At 34.2% G+C, this 19067-nt stretch overlaps 2 protein-coding genes across 3 annotated transcripts; one reads left to right on the plus strand and one right to left on the minus strand.

The window, feature by feature from the left end:
* Window positions 1-1966: 1966 nt before the first annotated feature.
* LOC108226513 (uncharacterized) lies at window positions 1967-3016 on the plus strand. The gene is made up of 3 exons (XM_017401479.2): window positions 1967-2497; window positions 2578-2641; window positions 2778-3016. Exons 1-3 carry the CDS (start codon window positions 2117-2119, stop codon window positions 2948-2950), a joined length of 618 nt encoding a protein of 205 aa, XP_017256968.1. The 5' UTR covers window positions 1967-2116; the 3' UTR covers window positions 2951-3016.
* A 1502-nt stretch (window positions 3017-4518) lies between these two features.
* On the minus strand, window positions 4519-15591 carry LOC108192909 (5-amino-6-(5-phospho-D-ribitylamino)uracil phosphatase, chloroplastic). Of its 2 annotated transcripts, XM_017359444.2 has the most exons (11): window positions 15394-15589; window positions 15178-15303; window positions 15005-15073; window positions 14810-14914; window positions 13600-13654; window positions 10325-10398; window positions 9624-9707; window positions 9404-9544; window positions 8656-8721; window positions 5105-5214; window positions 4519-4923 (listed from the first exon to the last, which is right to left on the minus strand). In XM_017359444.2, exons 1-11 carry the CDS (start codon window positions 15475-15477, stop codon window positions 4755-4757), a joined length of 1083 nt encoding a protein of 360 aa, XP_017214933.1. In that variant the 5' UTR covers window positions 15478-15589; the 3' UTR covers window positions 4519-4754. The 2 variants fall into 2 exon arrangements, with proteins under 2 accessions (XP_017214933.1, XP_063936021.1); XM_064079951.1 differs by lacking the exon at window positions 9624-9707 and having other exon boundaries at window positions 15394-15591.
* Between the last annotated feature and the right edge of the window lie 3476 nt (window positions 15592-19067).

Raw genomic sequence — 19067 nt, forward strand, 5'->3', positions numbered from 1 at the left:
ACTGTGATGGGGAATAAGGCTAATGCTAGGCGAGGAAACAGAGTTGAGGATCCAGTGATCGAGGAGTGTTCAGGAAAGTTGATAAGGTTGGTACTAGCTAGAGTTATGCTATGAAGATTCAGATGTAAGTCATGGCTGGAGTAGGTTGACAGTGATTCTTGTTATCGAAGATGATCTGATTTGGTAAGAGAAGTTGTGTAATATTAGTGGTGGATTCTAATTTCAATATTGTAACCTGGATGCGATCCTGTTGTTTTAAGGGGGGTTAAAATATTCTCTTTTAAACCTTTTATTATGGCTTTCAAGTTTTGAATTTCAGGCTTTAAACTCTTTGATTTCATTATCTAAAAAAAAATAAAATTACAGGTTTTCCAATTGTTTTAAAAATGGTTTTGTGTGGTGACGTCAGAATCCAGGATTCCTGGACCGTCACAGCTACTCTTTCCAGTAATTAAATAATTTGAAACAAAATCAGATTAAAATTTTCAAGCTATACTATATTCCATAAATAATCTGAAACAAAATCAGCATCTGAAACTTGCTTCTAATATACCCGAAACTAAAAAAGGTAGTTCTAACTTTTGATATTTTTCATCCAAAAATTCCAGAAAATTAGAAAAATAGAACGGAGCAATGTGAGCTCCACATACACGCCCCTCGCTTCTCCTTTATATATGCAGAGAGACTTATGTGCTACTATTTCTCATAATTAAATAATCTGAAACAAAATCAGATTAAAATTTTCAAGCTATTATATTCCATAAATAATCTGAAACAGAATAAGATTCTGAAACTTGCTTCTAATATACCCGAAACTAAAAAAGTTAGTTCTAATTTTTGATATTTTTCATCCAAAAATTCCAGAAAATTAGAAAAATAGAACGGAGCGATGTGAGAGGCGCCACATACACGCCCCTCGCTTCTCCTTTATATAAGTATATATATTGATATTGATTGATGATTGATATTGATTTATTTTATTTTTACCCTATTTTTAATATTTTCACTGTCATTGAATCCAGAAACATTATCATTATTCTTTCCAAGAATTTTTTTTAATTGAAAACCCAATTTGTGATCAGTTTATACTAAATTTATGTAGTAATTTCTTCAATATTTTATTTTGAATTAAATATATAAATACGTGATTTAATTTTTTCATCTTTGCAACAAGTAATTTTATTTTGAATTAAATATATAAACCCTTCTACATCTGATAACAATGCTCCTGGCATGGTGCTGATTGATGAAGTAACTCTGGAAGCATTGAAAAAGCAGGCTCACAAAGGTGACTTATACGACAGTTTGTTTATGGGAGCGGAACAGCAACAAGATGACATTCCTGGGGTCTCTCATGTTCCAAATGATGATAAAGGCAAAGGTAAAGAGATAATGTGGAAGGATATTCTTGCAGACGAAGAGCTTCCAACATGGGGCTTCCCTCTCATCAATGAGGTCCATGATCTCATCCCGTCTGTTTTTGAAACAGGCGAGTCTTCTCTCCACGGTGGTGCCGATGCAATAGGGAAAATGTACTGGGATTTTAATTAGCTGATTATTAGAATTTGAATGTAGTAATTGCTAGGTTTCTAATCTCCATTTGCTGTATCTTGCCTTAGGGCCTTTTATTTTAATGACTCTGCTTATCCAAAAAAAATAAAAAAAATATCAAAGGACATCATTAGTCAAAATTTAAAAAAGAGAACCAAAATTCTTATCTAAGAAATGAATTGGCATACCAAAAATTAAAAAATATAAATAATTCATTAAAAATATTACATTTTTTGTTTCCATATTAATGTGATAATCTTACTGCATGAGCAAATTTTATATTACAGATTCTTTATAGCAAACATGGCCACGTTTGGCATTTATTTACCACAGAGAAAGCATGGTACTCGTTCACTTGCAAGTTGCAATACCAACGGCGATTTAGACCACTCACATGGCTACGCTAAATACAAATAAAAGATTAGCAATATTAATTGTTTATTCCTCGATCGTCTTTATAATTAACTAGTCCTATATCCATAAATTTTGCCTCAATGCTTTGTGTATTGTGAAGCTGAAAATCAATTTGAAGGCCTCCCTGCAGTCCCAGATATAGTGGTGAATAATGGGAGTCATGGTGAGAGGTGGTGGCGTCGTGGTGGCTTTCACAACTTTACAAAACCATAATAGCTTGTTGGCAGTCAGTCGTGAGAGTGGGTTGGCAATGGCAACTCCAAGAGAAGCAGCATGTTACCAGCAGCAGCAGCAGCAGCAGTTCAATTGTTATACCCGGCGGCATATGAGAGCAGCAACACTAATGGTTGTGTCGGCCAAGAAGAAAGACGAAGAAGAAGCTGAAACAAATGAACCCAAGAGAAAACAGAATCTGTTCGAGAGCGTAACAGAAGCTTTGGATTTTGCCCAGGTCCGATCCGAGGAAGATGCTCAGCTACTTGACGATGCTAGAAAAGCTACCAAATCCGGATCTAAAATGACCCGGGAACAGGTACCATTAATTTCTCATTCAATATGAGCTAGTTTACTTTTGTTAATCTAACTAGCTTGTTAATCTTCCAAATTCTACAGTACGGTGCTCTCAGAAGGAAAATTGGAGGAACATACAAAGATTTTTTCAAATCCTACGTTGATGGTACGTACAATCCTTCTTGTCCAAAATTAACAATAACACTGGTACATAGCAATGTTAGGGTTCAAATATCATCATCCAAACTGCGCGCACTTTAATTGTTTCGCGTATATACTCAAAACTCTTGGTCTTTCTGCAGTGGACGGGGAATACGTTGAGGAAGGTTGGGTGGACAAAACTTGTAAGATTTGCAAAAAAGATACAAGGGGGGAAGCAAGGCAGGTCGACAATTTTGGAAGATACGTTCATATAGCTTGCTTAGATGACAAGTCCAAGTCCGGGGGAAACTTTTTCACTAGACTTTTCTCATAATCATCTCTTATTGTATATAGTTCAATTAAATGATGATCGATGAAATAATAATTTTATTACCTTTTATTAATGTCTTTCTTATGCATATACTAATTTAAATATTCGAGTATTTGTATATAGCTCAATTAAATGATGATTGATGAAATAATACTCGACTAGAGATATTTATGAATATCGATACTATTCTTATAATCTCATATTTAAGTCACGTACTTAGAGATATAAAATTCATATTATATCTCAAAGATATATATTAATCTAATATTTATATCACAGTAAATAAAGATATAATAAATTATAAGAATATATATATATAGGGTTGCACTCCACACAAAACACTTTAAAAAAGGAACAACACAGAACACTATCATAACACTTTTTCTTTCAGGAAAAAATGATTTGTTATGATTATAATTTACATAGTCAAACACTAACTAAACTTAATATATGAAATATAACATCCAAATCTATCCAAATTATTAATATGAAATATTATAAAATCCAGAACAGAATCCAAAACAGAATCCAGAATAGAATCGTGTATATATTCTTTACATGATTAATATCACATAGAAACATGTTATATTTAATCCATAATTGTTGTTAAACATGCTAGATACTATTATTATTCATAATAAATGGTTAATTAGCTTAAAGTTTGAATCTAATTCAAGTTTTAGATGAGATTCTATGTTCGATTCCAAAGTGTTCTTCCTTGTTCTTCTTTTAAGGGTGTTCTGTTTTGAGCAATGCCCTATATATATATATATATATATATATATATATATATATATATATATATATATATATATATATATATATATAGGCCATTGCTCAAAACAGAACACTCTTAAAAAAAGAACAACACAGAACACTTTAGAATCAAACATAGAAACTCATCAAAAATTTGAATTAAATTCTAACTTTAAGGTGATAAACCATTTATTATGAATAAAAACAGTATCCACCATGTTTAACAACAATTATGGATTAAAAATAACATGATTCTATGTGATATTAATCATATAAAAAATATATACATGATTCTATTCTGGATTCTGTTTTGGATTCTGTTCTGGATTCTATAATATTTCATATTAATAATTTGGATAGATTTGGATGTTAGATTTCATATATTAAGTTTAGTTAGTGCTTAACTATGTAATTATAATCATAACAAATCATTTTTAATGAAAGAAAAAGTGTTATGATAGTGTTCTGTGTTGTTCTTTTTTTAAAGTGTTCTGTGTGGAGTGCAACCCTATATATATATATATATATATACTTTTTCAATAATTAAAACTTGGAAGATGGTTTGTAAACTAGTCTCACGAGCCCTGACATGTCTGCTGACATTATACCCATGTTGCAAACGTTCAACACATATAGCATCACTTAACGGAGCTCTGTAACATGCAAGTATTTTAAAGCTCAATAATAATTAAAAATTAATTATGATTCAATAATTAGTACTAGATACCATTGTCTTCTTCAAAGATGCACTATGTCGTCTTCTTGAAAAATGCAATGTGTTTTCCCAGTAAAAACTTATCTGCTCATGGGAGAGGTAAGATAATCAATTTATCTACAGATAGCCCACCAAAATATTACCATAGGAGCCTGGACGCAGAACTATTTGTTATCATGAGTCATGACATATATACAGACTAAAAGAACACTCTAAAACAAACAGCTGTTCAAACAGTTTGAAAAATTTAAAATGGGTGTGTGTTGTGCTGGTTTGGTCTCTCTTTTTTCTCTACCTCTTCTTTTAGAAGGGGAAAAGTGTGAAATACAATGAGGATCAGAAGATGGTGTCAACCCTAAATTTCCTTTTTTGTGGAGCTTTTCCTGTCATCTGTTTCTCCATGTCCATAAAAGTTGCACCACTATTGGCAAATAATCGCCTGAGATTGATCACTGAAAGCTCATTAAAGGTAGACACTGCCAGGTCCGCCTGCACCAGATCATACCTGCATGTTTCAACTCAAACATCACTTTAGAGACCTAGCAGAGATTCCACAGTTGCTATCAATTCCGATTTCTAAGCAACACAAATCCCTTATGAAACTATGGGAAAAAATTAACTTAATTCTAATTGTACAATTTCATGGCACGATGAAACCAAACATAATAGTGAGATGCTACACATACGCTGGATGAGCACCAATTAATGCGGCGGCCTTCATCGTGCAATTGTGAGCCGCAGTAATGCCTCTAGGATCATCTTCAAATACAACACACATGGATGGCTTTCGATCCAACTGCAAAGTTTTTTAGAGTACGTCACATATTTCATCAGCTAAGTAATCCTAATACCACTGCAGCAAAACAAGAATAATGGGTGCCTTCGCAGTCCCAACATTTGCAAATCACGGAGAACCATTTCATATATAGCTATTATTAATGTGCATTGGGAAAAATCTTATGAATTTATGGTAGTGACTGAAAGTATTTACACATCTTCAATTACAGGATCTTAATTTACTTGTGACCGTGATAGTGTTAAAACAGAGCACTGGAACTCTGTTCCTACTTAAGTTGATCAATTTTTGCGGTCTTTAACTCTCCCCACGTGCACACACACTTCCTCCACATTGCACACATGTGAGCTTTTACCCCTAACCGTATATGTATTAACTATGCATCTTAATTTCTCACATTAATACTGATTGTACATATTTGGGCATTTGTTGTGTTTATTTAACAATCCAGCATTGCCATCATGGCAAAGACAAGAAAACATTCGAGTAAGGCAGCCTACACATTATAATTAAATAGGAATATAATAAGCAGCAAAAGAGAAAAGGTGTAACTACTGCATTATAACCAACTCAACAACTTCTTCAATCTAATATATATTTAACAGGAATGTTGAAGAGCAGCTTTAGAAAATCGTAATTACTGTAATAGCAAATACATTGATGGACTCCTTTTTAATAAAAATATAATATACTTATAAGAAGTTTCCTTTTTTACTTGGGATTTTTATATAGCTTTCAAATGACAAGCTCTCAATGACAAAAAATGAATATATAACATTTCCCGACTCTCATTACTGCTAGACTGCTAGCTACATATGAGGCGTGTAGCAGCCATTTAAACCTACTTATTACAGTATATATAGCTTTCAAATCACAAGCTATCAATGATAAAATTTTGATACACACACGCACACACAGACACATACATCAATTCTCGACTCTCATTAGTGCTAGCCACATATTAGGTGTGTAGCAGCCATATGAATCTGTTTATAAAAGTATATACAAAGATCATCTGTCATGAAGCAAGATTAAAGCATTGTCTCTCACGCCTTCCAATATATTCAAATTATTCACCTTCTTCATCTCTTGTCCTTATATGATACTTTGACTAAATCCCTCCCACCCAATACCTTTGGGCACTACTCAATCCCTATCTACAAGTCGCTCGTCAAGTGCCAAAAGAGTTTTGCACATACTGCATGTTGCTCCTAATAAGTCTCTATGTTGATCTCCCCTTTGAGTGATCTTCTTTTGTAACACGCACATCTACGTGCCTTAAGACTTTGCATATCAGCAAAGCACACTTCTGCTTGAACTTGTATCTTATGTTAAAAAAACACAACATATTTATCTGCAAGGATCTTACTCGGTGTTTGACTAGGGGATTATGAAGTACTCCCTCCATCTCCTTTTACATGTCCATTTTCAAAATAAATTTTGTCCCTATTTACATGTCCATTTATACTTTCAAAACAAATTTAATGATAATTTTTCAAATCTATCCCCATATTTTCTATTTCCAACGTTTGACTTATTAAATCTTAGTTGAATTCACGTTTTCAAGACAATAATTAGGGGTATTCCACCATTTTCAAGACATTAGTTAGAGGTATTCAGGAAAAAGTTTAGAGAATCAATTATTCCTTGGTATGTTTTTTTCCTTTCAAAATGGACATGTAGAAGGGGACAGAGGGAGTATTCTCATAAATTATCATACAATAGTAATTAAATATTTTTAATAAAGTTTGATTACAGAAATTAATATTCACATACACTCATCCCCCCCACTTGGGTCCAAACCCTCAAAATCTTGTACCAAGAAGAGAACTTAATCTGCTAGGGTGAGCCAGTAAGCCTAGCAAATGTTCAGGATGCTTAATTGAGATATTTAATCTATATTCAGATTTTATCCTTTTATAGTAGGGACCTGATCCTTGACCAGCCAAGGAAGAATTATGCAGCCATTCATTTCCTGGCCGTTGGAAGAGAAAATTTACTTTCTGCCTACCAGCACCTTTTTTAGCTGGTAACACACTACCATAATTCCTCTTTGGCCATCATGACCAAGGATCAGGTCCGTTTATAGTAACAAGACAATTAGTAAATAGATGTTTACAAAATCTTTTAAGTTTTATGACTAGGATTTTCGAGCCAAGAGGATATCCATATATTAGTAAAACCAATTATTCTGTCAAATATTTAACACATGATTCTTTGCGTTCCAAAGTATCGACTTTCTAGTCAACTCACTAATTGCTCAAAGAACACATATTCAGCGATAACATGGTGACGAGTGGATATCTACTGCTTAAATGATGGCAAATATGACTTGGATAAAGAAACAAAACATAAAGACCTCATTCAAGTCATCGACTACGGGCGTTAAGGCACACAAAAAAAACTAATTCATCCACAACCCCATTTTCCCAATCCTGGCCAATTTTACTGAATTGTTGGAGGAAACAAAGCCAGGTACTGAAAAAAGACTCTATAAGCCATATACCGGGGTAGCAAGGCCAAAAATGTTGAAGAGAAAACAAGAATGGTAGGGATTCAGTAAGAGTCATGCACAAACCACATATGAGATGTCCGCTGTTCATTTAAAAATATAATTTTCAAGTTCTTATGTACCCTAAAGCTGCTTTTGTATATGGTCATTGTCCAAACCAGGGTTTATTTGAGCACATTTGGGGCTTTAATGTGTTATACCCTTATAATAATCAAGGAGCACTTACACAGAAGAATTCACCTAAATTTTTTGACCGTGTCAAACCAAATTGACTCGAGTACGTTACAAAATACTAAACCAAGTTTTTTGAATGTAGTTATAAAGAACTGAACTTGGGTCACCAAAGTTTAAAGCATACTTGTCAAGGCGTAAAGGCGATAGAGAACGACCTAGACGCCTACGCGTCCATTAGGGGAATTAGGCGTTCAGCTATATATAGATATCTATTAGATATTATGTAAATATATTTATAATGTTAATTTTAAGACCATTGATATGAGTATAATGGTTCAATGTACAAGTTTATGAATTTTACCACTCAAAGATGAAAATAAGCACAGTCAAATCATATACTGGAATATTATTATTCTTATAAACATTGTTGAACACCTAATCTGCGTAGTGTACGGCAACTTGCCTAGGCAACACCGAGGCACCGCGCACCAGCTTAATTAACCTACCCTATTAAATTCAAAGAAGGTTGGAAACAAATTTATTTTTGACCGCCTAGGTGACGCTTTGCCAACTATGGTGTAAAGTTTATAAATCTCAAGTACCCGGGTGTGAATTAACTTGTTTCTGTCCAAAGGTAAAATGGTTTGATTTAAGACTAAAGTTTTGTGAATGATTTAGTTTTCAGCCTTCTAACATCTTTCATGTGTATATAGGTTTTACTTCATCAATTTGCTAGTCTTTTCTGGTTACGGTACCTTCACTGCAGCAGATAGGAATCTGTGGGCCATGGACTCCATGCCATCTTCCTCGGTCACAATAGCCTGCAACTCCAACAAGAGTTCAACTTAGTGCACAATCCTCTGCATGTAGAAGCCATAGAAGCTGGGCCGGTACAAAAAATTAGATATTCTAGCTAACCAATTGCTCTATAAATCGCATGCAATTATTTTTGAGGAACCTAGAGCCACTCCTTATTCCATTTTATTAATCACAAATTTATTTCTCAACTAGATACTCCTAGTTGGAGTTTAAATATATTAATATAAAAATGAGCAGATAGAAGCAGCTTTTTTGTGGGAGTTGATATAAAACTTCACTCTGACTAAGTTTTTCATCTTTGTTGAAAAATATTACCAAAAAAGAAAGGCCTGAAGGGACACTATCAACCACAAAGGGTAGTTCGAATTTCAATTCCGCAAAAAGAAGAGGATATTTATGAATCTCACAAGTCAAAACAAGCTAGTTAACATTTAACTACACCTTATCACATTAATTAAGCTTTATTTTAAACTTTATAAAGGCATTCACTAGATAAGCACAAGTAATACAATTGGTAATATTTTTAGGTGACAATAATATTATCAACACATGCATTTTGTATGATATATATAGAACTGAATATGAATGCACTGATGTGCATAAAGCATAATATATCTGTAAATGATTATAGGTGAACGGAATTAACTATTAATGGAGTTGAATGAGAAACTGAAATTCATAGACCTGGAAATACTTGTATAGTCCCATCCGTAAGAGCACTTCAACCATGTTTGTCCGATCAAGACTTGACACAACAGCACAAGGGATTCGAGCTGTTGATACGGCACTCAACCATTCCTTTAGTCCTTCCATAGGTTCTGAAAGCTGAAGCAAAAAACAATGTATAGTTACCAAATTTGTGTAACATACATAGCAGCCAAATAATTCCTGATCAAGAGCTGACATTAAGAAGATTGCCGTGATACAAATGTGAAAGTCTAAGCTTCAGTCTATCCAACTCGATCCCTGGCTTCTCCCATAGCAATACCTAAAAATTATTAAGACTCTTAGGAAACTCAGGCGTCACAAAAGAGGCTTGAATCCTTTTATAGATTAAATGAAGCATCAACTAAAGAATTATTAGTATTTTTGAAATTGATGTCTAATAAAGAGCAAGGATGAGAATTAATAACTACCAGAAGTCAAGTCATCTCATCAATATGCGAAAGAACATTTAAAAGGCAGTAAAAACTCAATAAACTGACACATATATGGTTAATGACTATATATAATTGTTCATAAGCTAATGGACCCACATAAGGCAATATTAAATTCAAAACAAAGTTTCATATACTTGAATTTGGCAACACAAAACCATATGCTCACATTCTCCCTTTTGGACAGGTACTATTATTCTTCTCGCACAATTCAGTTCTACCGAAGTTTTCTAAAAGATACTTAGATGCTAATTTAATTTTATATAAAGTAAAGGAAACAATGGTATAACTCAACGTAAATCAACAATCTCCAACAACATTCGCTATTAATGTACATTTGAACTTGGGACTTAAAAACACAAAAATGTATAGAGTACTTGCTAGTTAAGTAAATCTTTACGCACCAAACTCTGGATCATTGTAAAATGACTTCATAAAAAATTAATACCTTGTGGAGTACATGATCAGCACTGCCATAGAGCATGTTCCTTTGCAAAGTTCGATCTTTTGGAATATCCCTTCCTGCTTTGTAGAACAGACATGACTTCTCTAAATGATAGATAAATGATGCAAAATTGATGATACCCTCTATCAAATTGTTTACTTCTAAGCAGATCTTAAACTACACTTATGATGCACCAGTTTTTTTCCTGGATAGATGTGATGCATCGGGTTTATTCAGTTTGTTCAGTTGATGAATGAAATAGTTAAAGAGAAAAGCTCCATCTCAAACCTTCTTTAATTGGCCAGAATCATCACTAAATTAGGAACAGTAAGATGTAGTGATGGTCATGGTCATATGGACCAACAGCTTTACACTATACTAGGTTTCTCTAAGAAAGAGGATCTACTCCACCTCACCCTTGACATTGATTATTACATATGAAGTTAAATTCGAGATTAAAATCCACAGATGGAGCCACAACTATTTAACATCAGGAAAGGTAAAACCAGCATGACATGTAATTTTCCAGACTAAAGAGTAAAACATTAATCATATATAAGCATGACCATGATCTTTCGCAACCACCCTATTCCCGTGTTTAAAATGTATATCTAATGCGAATTCAGGGGATTAGAATAACCAATAAATAGTTCTATTACAAAATATTACAAGTTACATTCCTTTCAACTTTTTACGTGCCCATGGATTCCAATATTCTTGGCACAATGTATCATCACTATAAAATGCCAAGGGAGCAAGTTATCACTTCTATTTGTATTCACAGAATAAAACAATAAAACATATAATAAGTAGCAGAGCACGGCTCTCTTTATTTCTGATTTGAACCCACTTGTTTAAAGTTGTAATAAATAATCCCTCTGCAACTAATTGAACAGCCGAATTTGAATTGCAAAAATAATTTATCCAAAATAGATTTTTTTTTAATATAAGATATACATATATATTAAATGCTCCCTACCTTCTAGAATTCTTAGATTGAGCTTCTTTTGCAGGAGAAACAATTGTGTTCTTTTTTCTGAAAATAACTTCTTATTTCTGCAAATAAAGAATGCTAAATTTGTCAGGAACGGGAGGTTCTTGAATGAGTTTTCTGAATGTTTTTGTAGTCTTCTATAGGTTTATGTGTAAGAACAGCACATATATTGAAGATAACTGGTAGATTCACAGATAAACAGTGAGAAACAGATGATATTAGACCAGAATTGTAGAGATAGAACACCAAAGAGAGATTCACTAGAGAGGTAAAGAACATTTTAGAGAGACAGGCTGACTTGCACCAAAAGTTAGTTGAAGAGGAAAAAAATGACTAACAAACTAGAGAGAGAAAATTGGTGGAAAATATTCCATTTTCTTCATATTCAAATCATATTCTAAAAAGTATCATTACAACTTCTACTTAAAAACTCTTATAAGTAACTAACTCTGAAAAGACCATAATAACCCTAAATGTCATACTACTATATTACTGTAGTACTAATAAGGCATGACTATTGAAGTTACGCAAGAATTCAAGTTAAACGCTTGAGTGGGCGGAGAAGTAAAGATGGAAGGTTTTTGTGGGTTTTTGGCAAAATTGGCAAATAATTGAGCCAAAAAATCTTGGAGATGGACACCATGAAAGTTTATGTTAGTGATGTGGGGATCTTCTCCAGGGAGAGAAGGTACATATATGTCTTGCCAAACTTCTACCATTGTCCTTAGTGGTATAGGGTTTGATGAAAATAGCGAGGTGCCAAGGTTTAAGAAGAAGGGGAGAAAGTTGAGGAGGAAGAAGATGAGAGGCTTCTGTTGTTTTTGTGGTTATCACCTTTTTTTTGTTCCTTCATAAAAATAAATGAACAACAAATCCTCTTTACAAGAGTGCTTGGCATGATGGTCGAGTGTTTCCTAATTAAATTGGATCCTCTAAAACAAGATCTTTAATTGAAACGATAGTACCTCGGTGAACCTTCCACAAACTATGCTGATGTGGGGACTTTTTGCAATGGGGAAGACTTTTATATGTAAATATAACGAGTGTGAGACTTTGAATGTGACTTTTTAGGCAAAATGATAGTGATGACTATTAGCAAATCTGTGGGCACCTAAGCTTACTAATGGAAGACACCGTACGAGAGCTAACTAATTTCATGTTCTTTATCTCGCTAATACACTTGTTTCATTCTTAATATTGTCCTTATATCTTTGTTATTTTTTATTGAATTGGAATTCTATTTAACAAAATTCAAATGTTTTATTGTACAAATCAAGAAGTTACACTAAAGGAAAGATTGAAGCTTAAATGGAAAGAATCGGGGATTAATTTGAATAATTTAATTTATTTAAGTCCATTACATGCGATTTAAGAGTCCACAAAGAGCTTAAACAAATATTTAATCTAAGTGGCTTTCATATTTTTGATATACGCTATTGTTTGGACAACTTTAATAGTAGTTGACTTAACTAAAATACTAAGAGAGTTCTAGTTAATTAACACGAGACTTTAATGGTACATGATGAAATCTGTTGATATTAACTTCGTAACATGATAGACATATATTACTACCATTTTGAGAGAATCGCTGAATTTCTAGTTAGTGAATCCAAATCGCTTTCCTAGCATTATATTAACTAGTTAATTTAGTCTTCCATTAATTAGTGTTAGTATAAAACAAAAACCCAATTCTGTTTGTATTCGGACAATTATTAATATGCAATTCTACTTTAATATCCTCGGAAAACACCAAAAACATACAAAAAACCAAACTGGTGATCTCTTGCTAAAAATCTGTTTTAGCACTCAAATCTCCGCTAATCTTTATGTATTTTTATCATTATCTAGCTTATATATCTGCAATTCTACTTATTATCTCAAAAAACACAAAAAACTTGTCTACTTATACTTATTATCAAAGTGTTCGATCTGAATTTGCAATATATAAAAATTTACATTTCCTGAGCATATCTGGTAGAACTACCATTGTTTTGTTCGAGACTGTGTAAAATTAAACGTGTCTCGAACATCATACATCCATATAGCCTAGCACAACCGGAAGCTACACTTATAAATCAGCATCAAATATACAATGCAGTATGATACACTAATACGAGGTAAACTATAATAAGTGACTGTTATTATTCTATAAGAGTCATCAAACAATTCGACATTGACATTTGACCACTTTATCAGTTTGCAAATTTAACATTAATTTATTGATGATTGACAAATTTTCCACATCCCATGGAAAAGGTAATTAGAGGGGATTAAAGATACATACCTTCTTCTGATGCCAGTTGTTTCCACGTTTTCAACTTCACAGAACTTGTGTCCGCCTGTGGAAGTGTATATGCATAAATGACATGGTTCAAAACATGCAACATCTTAAATAACAATAAAGAAGTAATCAAAGGCATAATTTATTTAATCATGAAGAGGGGACGACTATGAAAAGCTCAATCAACATAATAATTTCCAAAAGGATGATAACATTTTTGTGAAGCCTGTTAAAGCAAGTTGCATAAAAGTTATTCCCAAATAATTTAAAAATCTCGAGTCAGAGGGCGATGTCATCTGAAGCCATGACACTACATGTATTATCAATCCAATAACGAAGCTTCAAAAGTGCCCTTGATAAAATTCAGATACAAATTTGTGATGCTTGTTATTGTTAATTAAGGTATGCCATAACACACACACACACACACACAGCTTTGACACGAACGCTGCCCATGGTCATAGTTTTACATGATCAACATTAACAAGTAAACCTCTGTACTCCAGCCGTGCAAAACATTAAAGCTCGCCAAGAACTCCCGGTGACTAGTATTTCATTTTTTTGGAAAAATGTGAATCAAGCAGTTCAAAAGGCTTATTGCGCCCGTGTGCCCTTGGTAATTTGTAGAATATCTTCTTATTCTTTTTTTTTTTTGTTATCTTTTCAATAGTGTCTATCATATTCAATTTGCTACAACTATTTTATTGTACAATCTTAGCTGGATTCCAAAAGTAGTTTATGAGGCCCTTTGGCTTAGCTTAAAATTTTGACTTATGACTTAATATGACTTAATGTGATAAAGTGGGTGCTTAAAATGTCTGTTTGGTAATTTTGACTTCATAATGAATTATGGGTTTTAAAAATGTATATAATAAAAATAAAAGTGATTTATAGATAACTTATGACTTATGGGTAACTTCTATTAGAAAAAAGGTTTACAAAAATTAAGTCAATGAAAAAAATACCTCAAACTAACTTCTCATTTTAAGTCAGTTTCTAGCTTATTTGTAATTTTAAGACTGTTTCTGGCTTATTACACAAACAGAAAATTTTCAGCTTAAAGTCAGAAACAACTTTAAGTCCCTAGCTTAAAACCTAGACAAACAAGCTATATGTCCCTTGCAGTTCATATTATCCGATTCATATAGAAATAGATTTGATTACTAAAATTTGAAGCATTATCTTTGTTAAGATATATAATAACATAACCTACCAGTACATTCTCCCAAGAGAAGATAAGACCGTATGCTTCATCAGGCTTCATGGCATATCGAATTCGTTGAAGAAGGCTAGTTTGTAGTCTATCATTAAGAAAATCCTTCATGATCATAACAGTACAATATAAGCCAATTTTTGTACAAGTATAAACAAAATATACCTAGGTGCCAAAATAGCAATGATAAATTACCACATCAACTTTGAGGGGGCCATCTGGTCTAAAAGTCTCAAAACCTTCACCATATTCAGCTCCAATGACCTGAAGAATACAAGATAATAAGTATATCGTACCAATATGGAACTCTATATTCTTCTACTTAAGATATAACCTAGATAGTAATTTAGCAATAAAGCAATACGTACCTCTTCTTGAAAGAACTTGTTAGGCGTGACTGGATATCCCATGTTACTATTTTCCTCTGATCCAAGTCCACTCCGTACAAATAGATTGGGTTTTTGGGACTCAAAACAACTCAAGTGCTTGATTCTCTGGAATTTTAGTACGAGTATTTTATAAATTGTTATATAATCAAATAAATTAAAGTATTAGATGTTTACGAGTATGTACGGGAGACGAACCAACAATTTGAGCTTAGATGGAAAAGGAGGAGGAGACAGCGACGTCAGCGGGAGCAAGGACGAATAACTACAAGCGCATTCCATTATCGGGTCTGGAAGGAAGAAGGGGTTGTCGCAGGCGCTATAAAACTGGCCCAACAAAATCTGCCAGTTAATTAACAAAACAGGATCGAAACATCCTAGGCCCAGCGAAAAGACACGAATTCGCTTCCGCGAACCCGGTTTTAATCTTGTTCTCCGTAAAGATCTGAATGAGGAATAAATTTTTTATTTTGTGGTAAAAGAAAATAAAAATAAATATTGATTTTATTTTAATTATTTTTTGTATAAAATCACTAAATTTCTCAAATTTAAATGGACCCGATTTTCGGAAAGACTCGGGATTTTACCCGGGTTGTCGCATATGGACATATGGTATCAAAGCAGGCTCTCGAAAGCTTGATTCGTCAAGTTGCTGGAGATGGGGACACGAAGGCTGGTGGTATTATCCCGCAATGGACAGAAATCCGAAGGCGGGGACACGAAGCCAGCCGGTATTATCCCACAATGGCTAGAGAGGTTCGATCTGAGCTTATAGGCTATCCGTTTCGACCTGACGAGGACGCCAGGAATTTAAGTGGGGGAGTTTGTAACACTTCTCGATTCAAATATCGATACGGACCTAAATATGTGAAAATATCCATATGGTTTTCAGACTCAAAATTTGAACGAAATTTGGGTTCCCCATGAGAACTCGCCGAAAACTTCGTTCCGACAAATTTTCTCCATTTCGGGACCGGAATTCGCGAAATTTGTTTCGTTTCTAATTCTAATATCGATACGGATCTAAATATGTGAAAATATCCATATGGTTTTCGGACTCAAAATTTGAATGAAATTTGGGTACCCCATGCAAGAGCACCAGCCGAAAACCTTGTTCTGGCAAATCTGTTCCGTTTCGGGTCCAGAATTCGTGAAATTTGGTTCGGTTCTAATTCTAATATCGATACGGACCTAAATATGTGAACATATCCATATGGTTTTCAGACTCAAAATTTAAACGAAATTTTGGTACCCTAGGAGCACCCGCCGAAAACCTCGTTCTAGCAAATTTGCTCGATTTCGGGTTCAGAATTCGCGAAATTTGGTTCGGGTCTAATTCAAATATCGATACAGACCTAAATATATGAAAATATCCATATGGTTTTCGGACACAAAATTTGAACAAAATTTTAAATATGTAAAAATATCCATATGGTTTTCGGACTCAAAATTTGAACGAAATTTGGGTAACCCAGGAGAACTCGCCGAAAACCTCGTTCTGGGAAATCTGCTCCGTTTCGGGTTTAGAATTCGCGAAATTGGGTTCGGTTGTAATTCTAATATCGATACGGACCTAAATATGTGAAAATATCCATATGGTTTTCGGACTCAAAATTTGAACGAAATTTGGGTACTACATGAGAACTCGCCGAAAACCTCGTTCTAGAAAATTTGCTCCATTTCGGGTCCGAAATTCGTGAATTTTGGTTCGAGTCTAATTCAAATATCGATACAGACCTAAATATGTGAAAATATCCATATGGTTTTCGGACTCAAAATTTGAACGAAATTTGGGTTCCCCATGAGAACTCGCCGAAAACTTCGTTCCGTCAAATTTTCTCCATATCGGGACCGGAATTCGCGAAATTTGGTTCGTTTCTAATTCTAATATGATACGGACCTAAATATGTGAAAATATCCATATGGTTTTCGGACTCAAAATTTGAAAGAAATTTGGGTACCCCAAGAGCACTAGCCGAAAACCTTGTTCTGGCAAATCTGCTCCGTTTCGGGTCCAGAATTCGTGAAATTTGGTTCGGTTCTAATTCTAATATCGATACGGACCTAAATATGTGAAAATATCCATATGGTTTTCGGACTTAAAATTTAAACGAAATTTTGGTACCCTAGGAGCACCCGCCGAAAACCTCGTTCTAGCAAATTTGCTCGATTTCGGGTCCGGAATTCGCGAAATTTGGTTCGGGTCTAATTCAAATATCGATACGGACCTAAATATATGAAAATATCCATATTGTTTTCGGACACAAAATTTGAACGAAATTTAGGTACCCCTGGAGAACTCGCGGAAAACCTCTTTCTGGGAAATCTGCTCTGTTTCGGGTCCAGAATTCGCGAAATTTTGTTCAGTTATAATTCTAATATCGACTCGGACCTAAATATGTGAAAATATCCATATGGTTTTTGGACTCAAAATTTGAACGAAATTTGGGTACCCCGTGAGAACTCGCCGAAAACCTCGTTCATGCAAATCTGCTCCGTTTCGGGTCTGGAATTCACGAAATTTGGTTTTGTTCTAATTTTAACATCGATACGGACCTAAATATGTGAAAATATCCATATGGTTTTCGGACTCAAAATTTGAACGAAATTTGAGTACCCTATGAGAACTCGCCGAAAATCTCGTTCTTGCAAATCTGTTCCGTTTCGGGTCCAGAATTCGCGAAATTTGGTTTGGTTCTAATTCTAATATCGATACGGACCTAAATATGTGAAAATATCCATATGGTTTTCGGACTCAAATTTTAAAAAAATTAGGATACTTTAGGAGCACCCGCAGAAAACCTCGTTCTAGCAAATTTGCTCGATTTCGGGTCCTGAATTCGCGGAATATGGATCGGGTCTAATTCTAATATCGATACGGACCTAAATATGTGAAAATATCCATATGGTTTTCGGACTCAAAATTTGAACGAAATTTGGGTACCCTAAGAGAACTCGCCGAAACCTCGTTCTGGGAAATCTGCTCCGTTTCGGGTTCAGAATTCGCGAATTTTGGTTCGGTTGTAATTCTAATATCGATACGGACCTAAATATGTGAAAATATCCATATGGTTTTCGAACTCAAAATTTGAACGAAATTTGAGTACCCTATGAGAACTCGCGGAAAACTCGTTTTTGCAAATGTGCTCCGTTTCGGGGCTAGAATTAGTGAAATTTGGTTCGGTTCTAATTCTAATATCGATACGGACTTAAATATGTGAAAATATCCATATTGTTTTTGGACTCAATATTTAAACGAAATTTTGGTACCCTAGGAGCACCCGCCGAAAACCTCGTTCTAGCAAATTTGCTCGATTTCGGATCCGGAATTCCCGAAATTTGGTTCGGGTCTAATTCAAATATCAATACGGACCTAAATATATGAAAATATCCATATGGTTTTCGGACACAAAATTTGAGTACCCGAGGAGAACTCGTCGAAAACCTCGTTCTGGGAAATCTGCTCTGTTTCGGGTCCAGAAATCGCGAAATTTGGTTCAGTTCTAATTTTAATATCGACTCGGACCTAAATATGTGAAAATATCCATATGGTTTTCGGACTCAAAATTTGAACGAAATTTGGGTACCCCGTGAGAACTCGCCGAAAACCTCGTTCATGCAAATCTGCTCCGTTTCGGGTCCGGAATTCAAGATATTTGGTTTTGTTCTAATTTTAATATTGATACGGACCTAAATATGTGAAAATATCCATATGGTTTTCGGACTCAAAATTTAAACGAAATTTGGGTACCCTAGGAGTACCCTCCGAAAACCTCGTTCTAGGAAACTTGCTCGATTTCGGGTCTGGAATTCACGAAATTTGGTTCGGGTCTAATTCTAATATCGATACAGACATAAATATGTGAAAATAT

Source organism: Daucus carota, chromosome 6, assembly GCF_001625215.2.
Source record: "Daucus carota subsp. sativus chromosome 6, DH1 v3.0, whole genome shotgun sequence".
NCBI lineage: Eukaryota > Viridiplantae > Streptophyta > Magnoliopsida > Apiales > Apiaceae > Daucus > Daucus carota.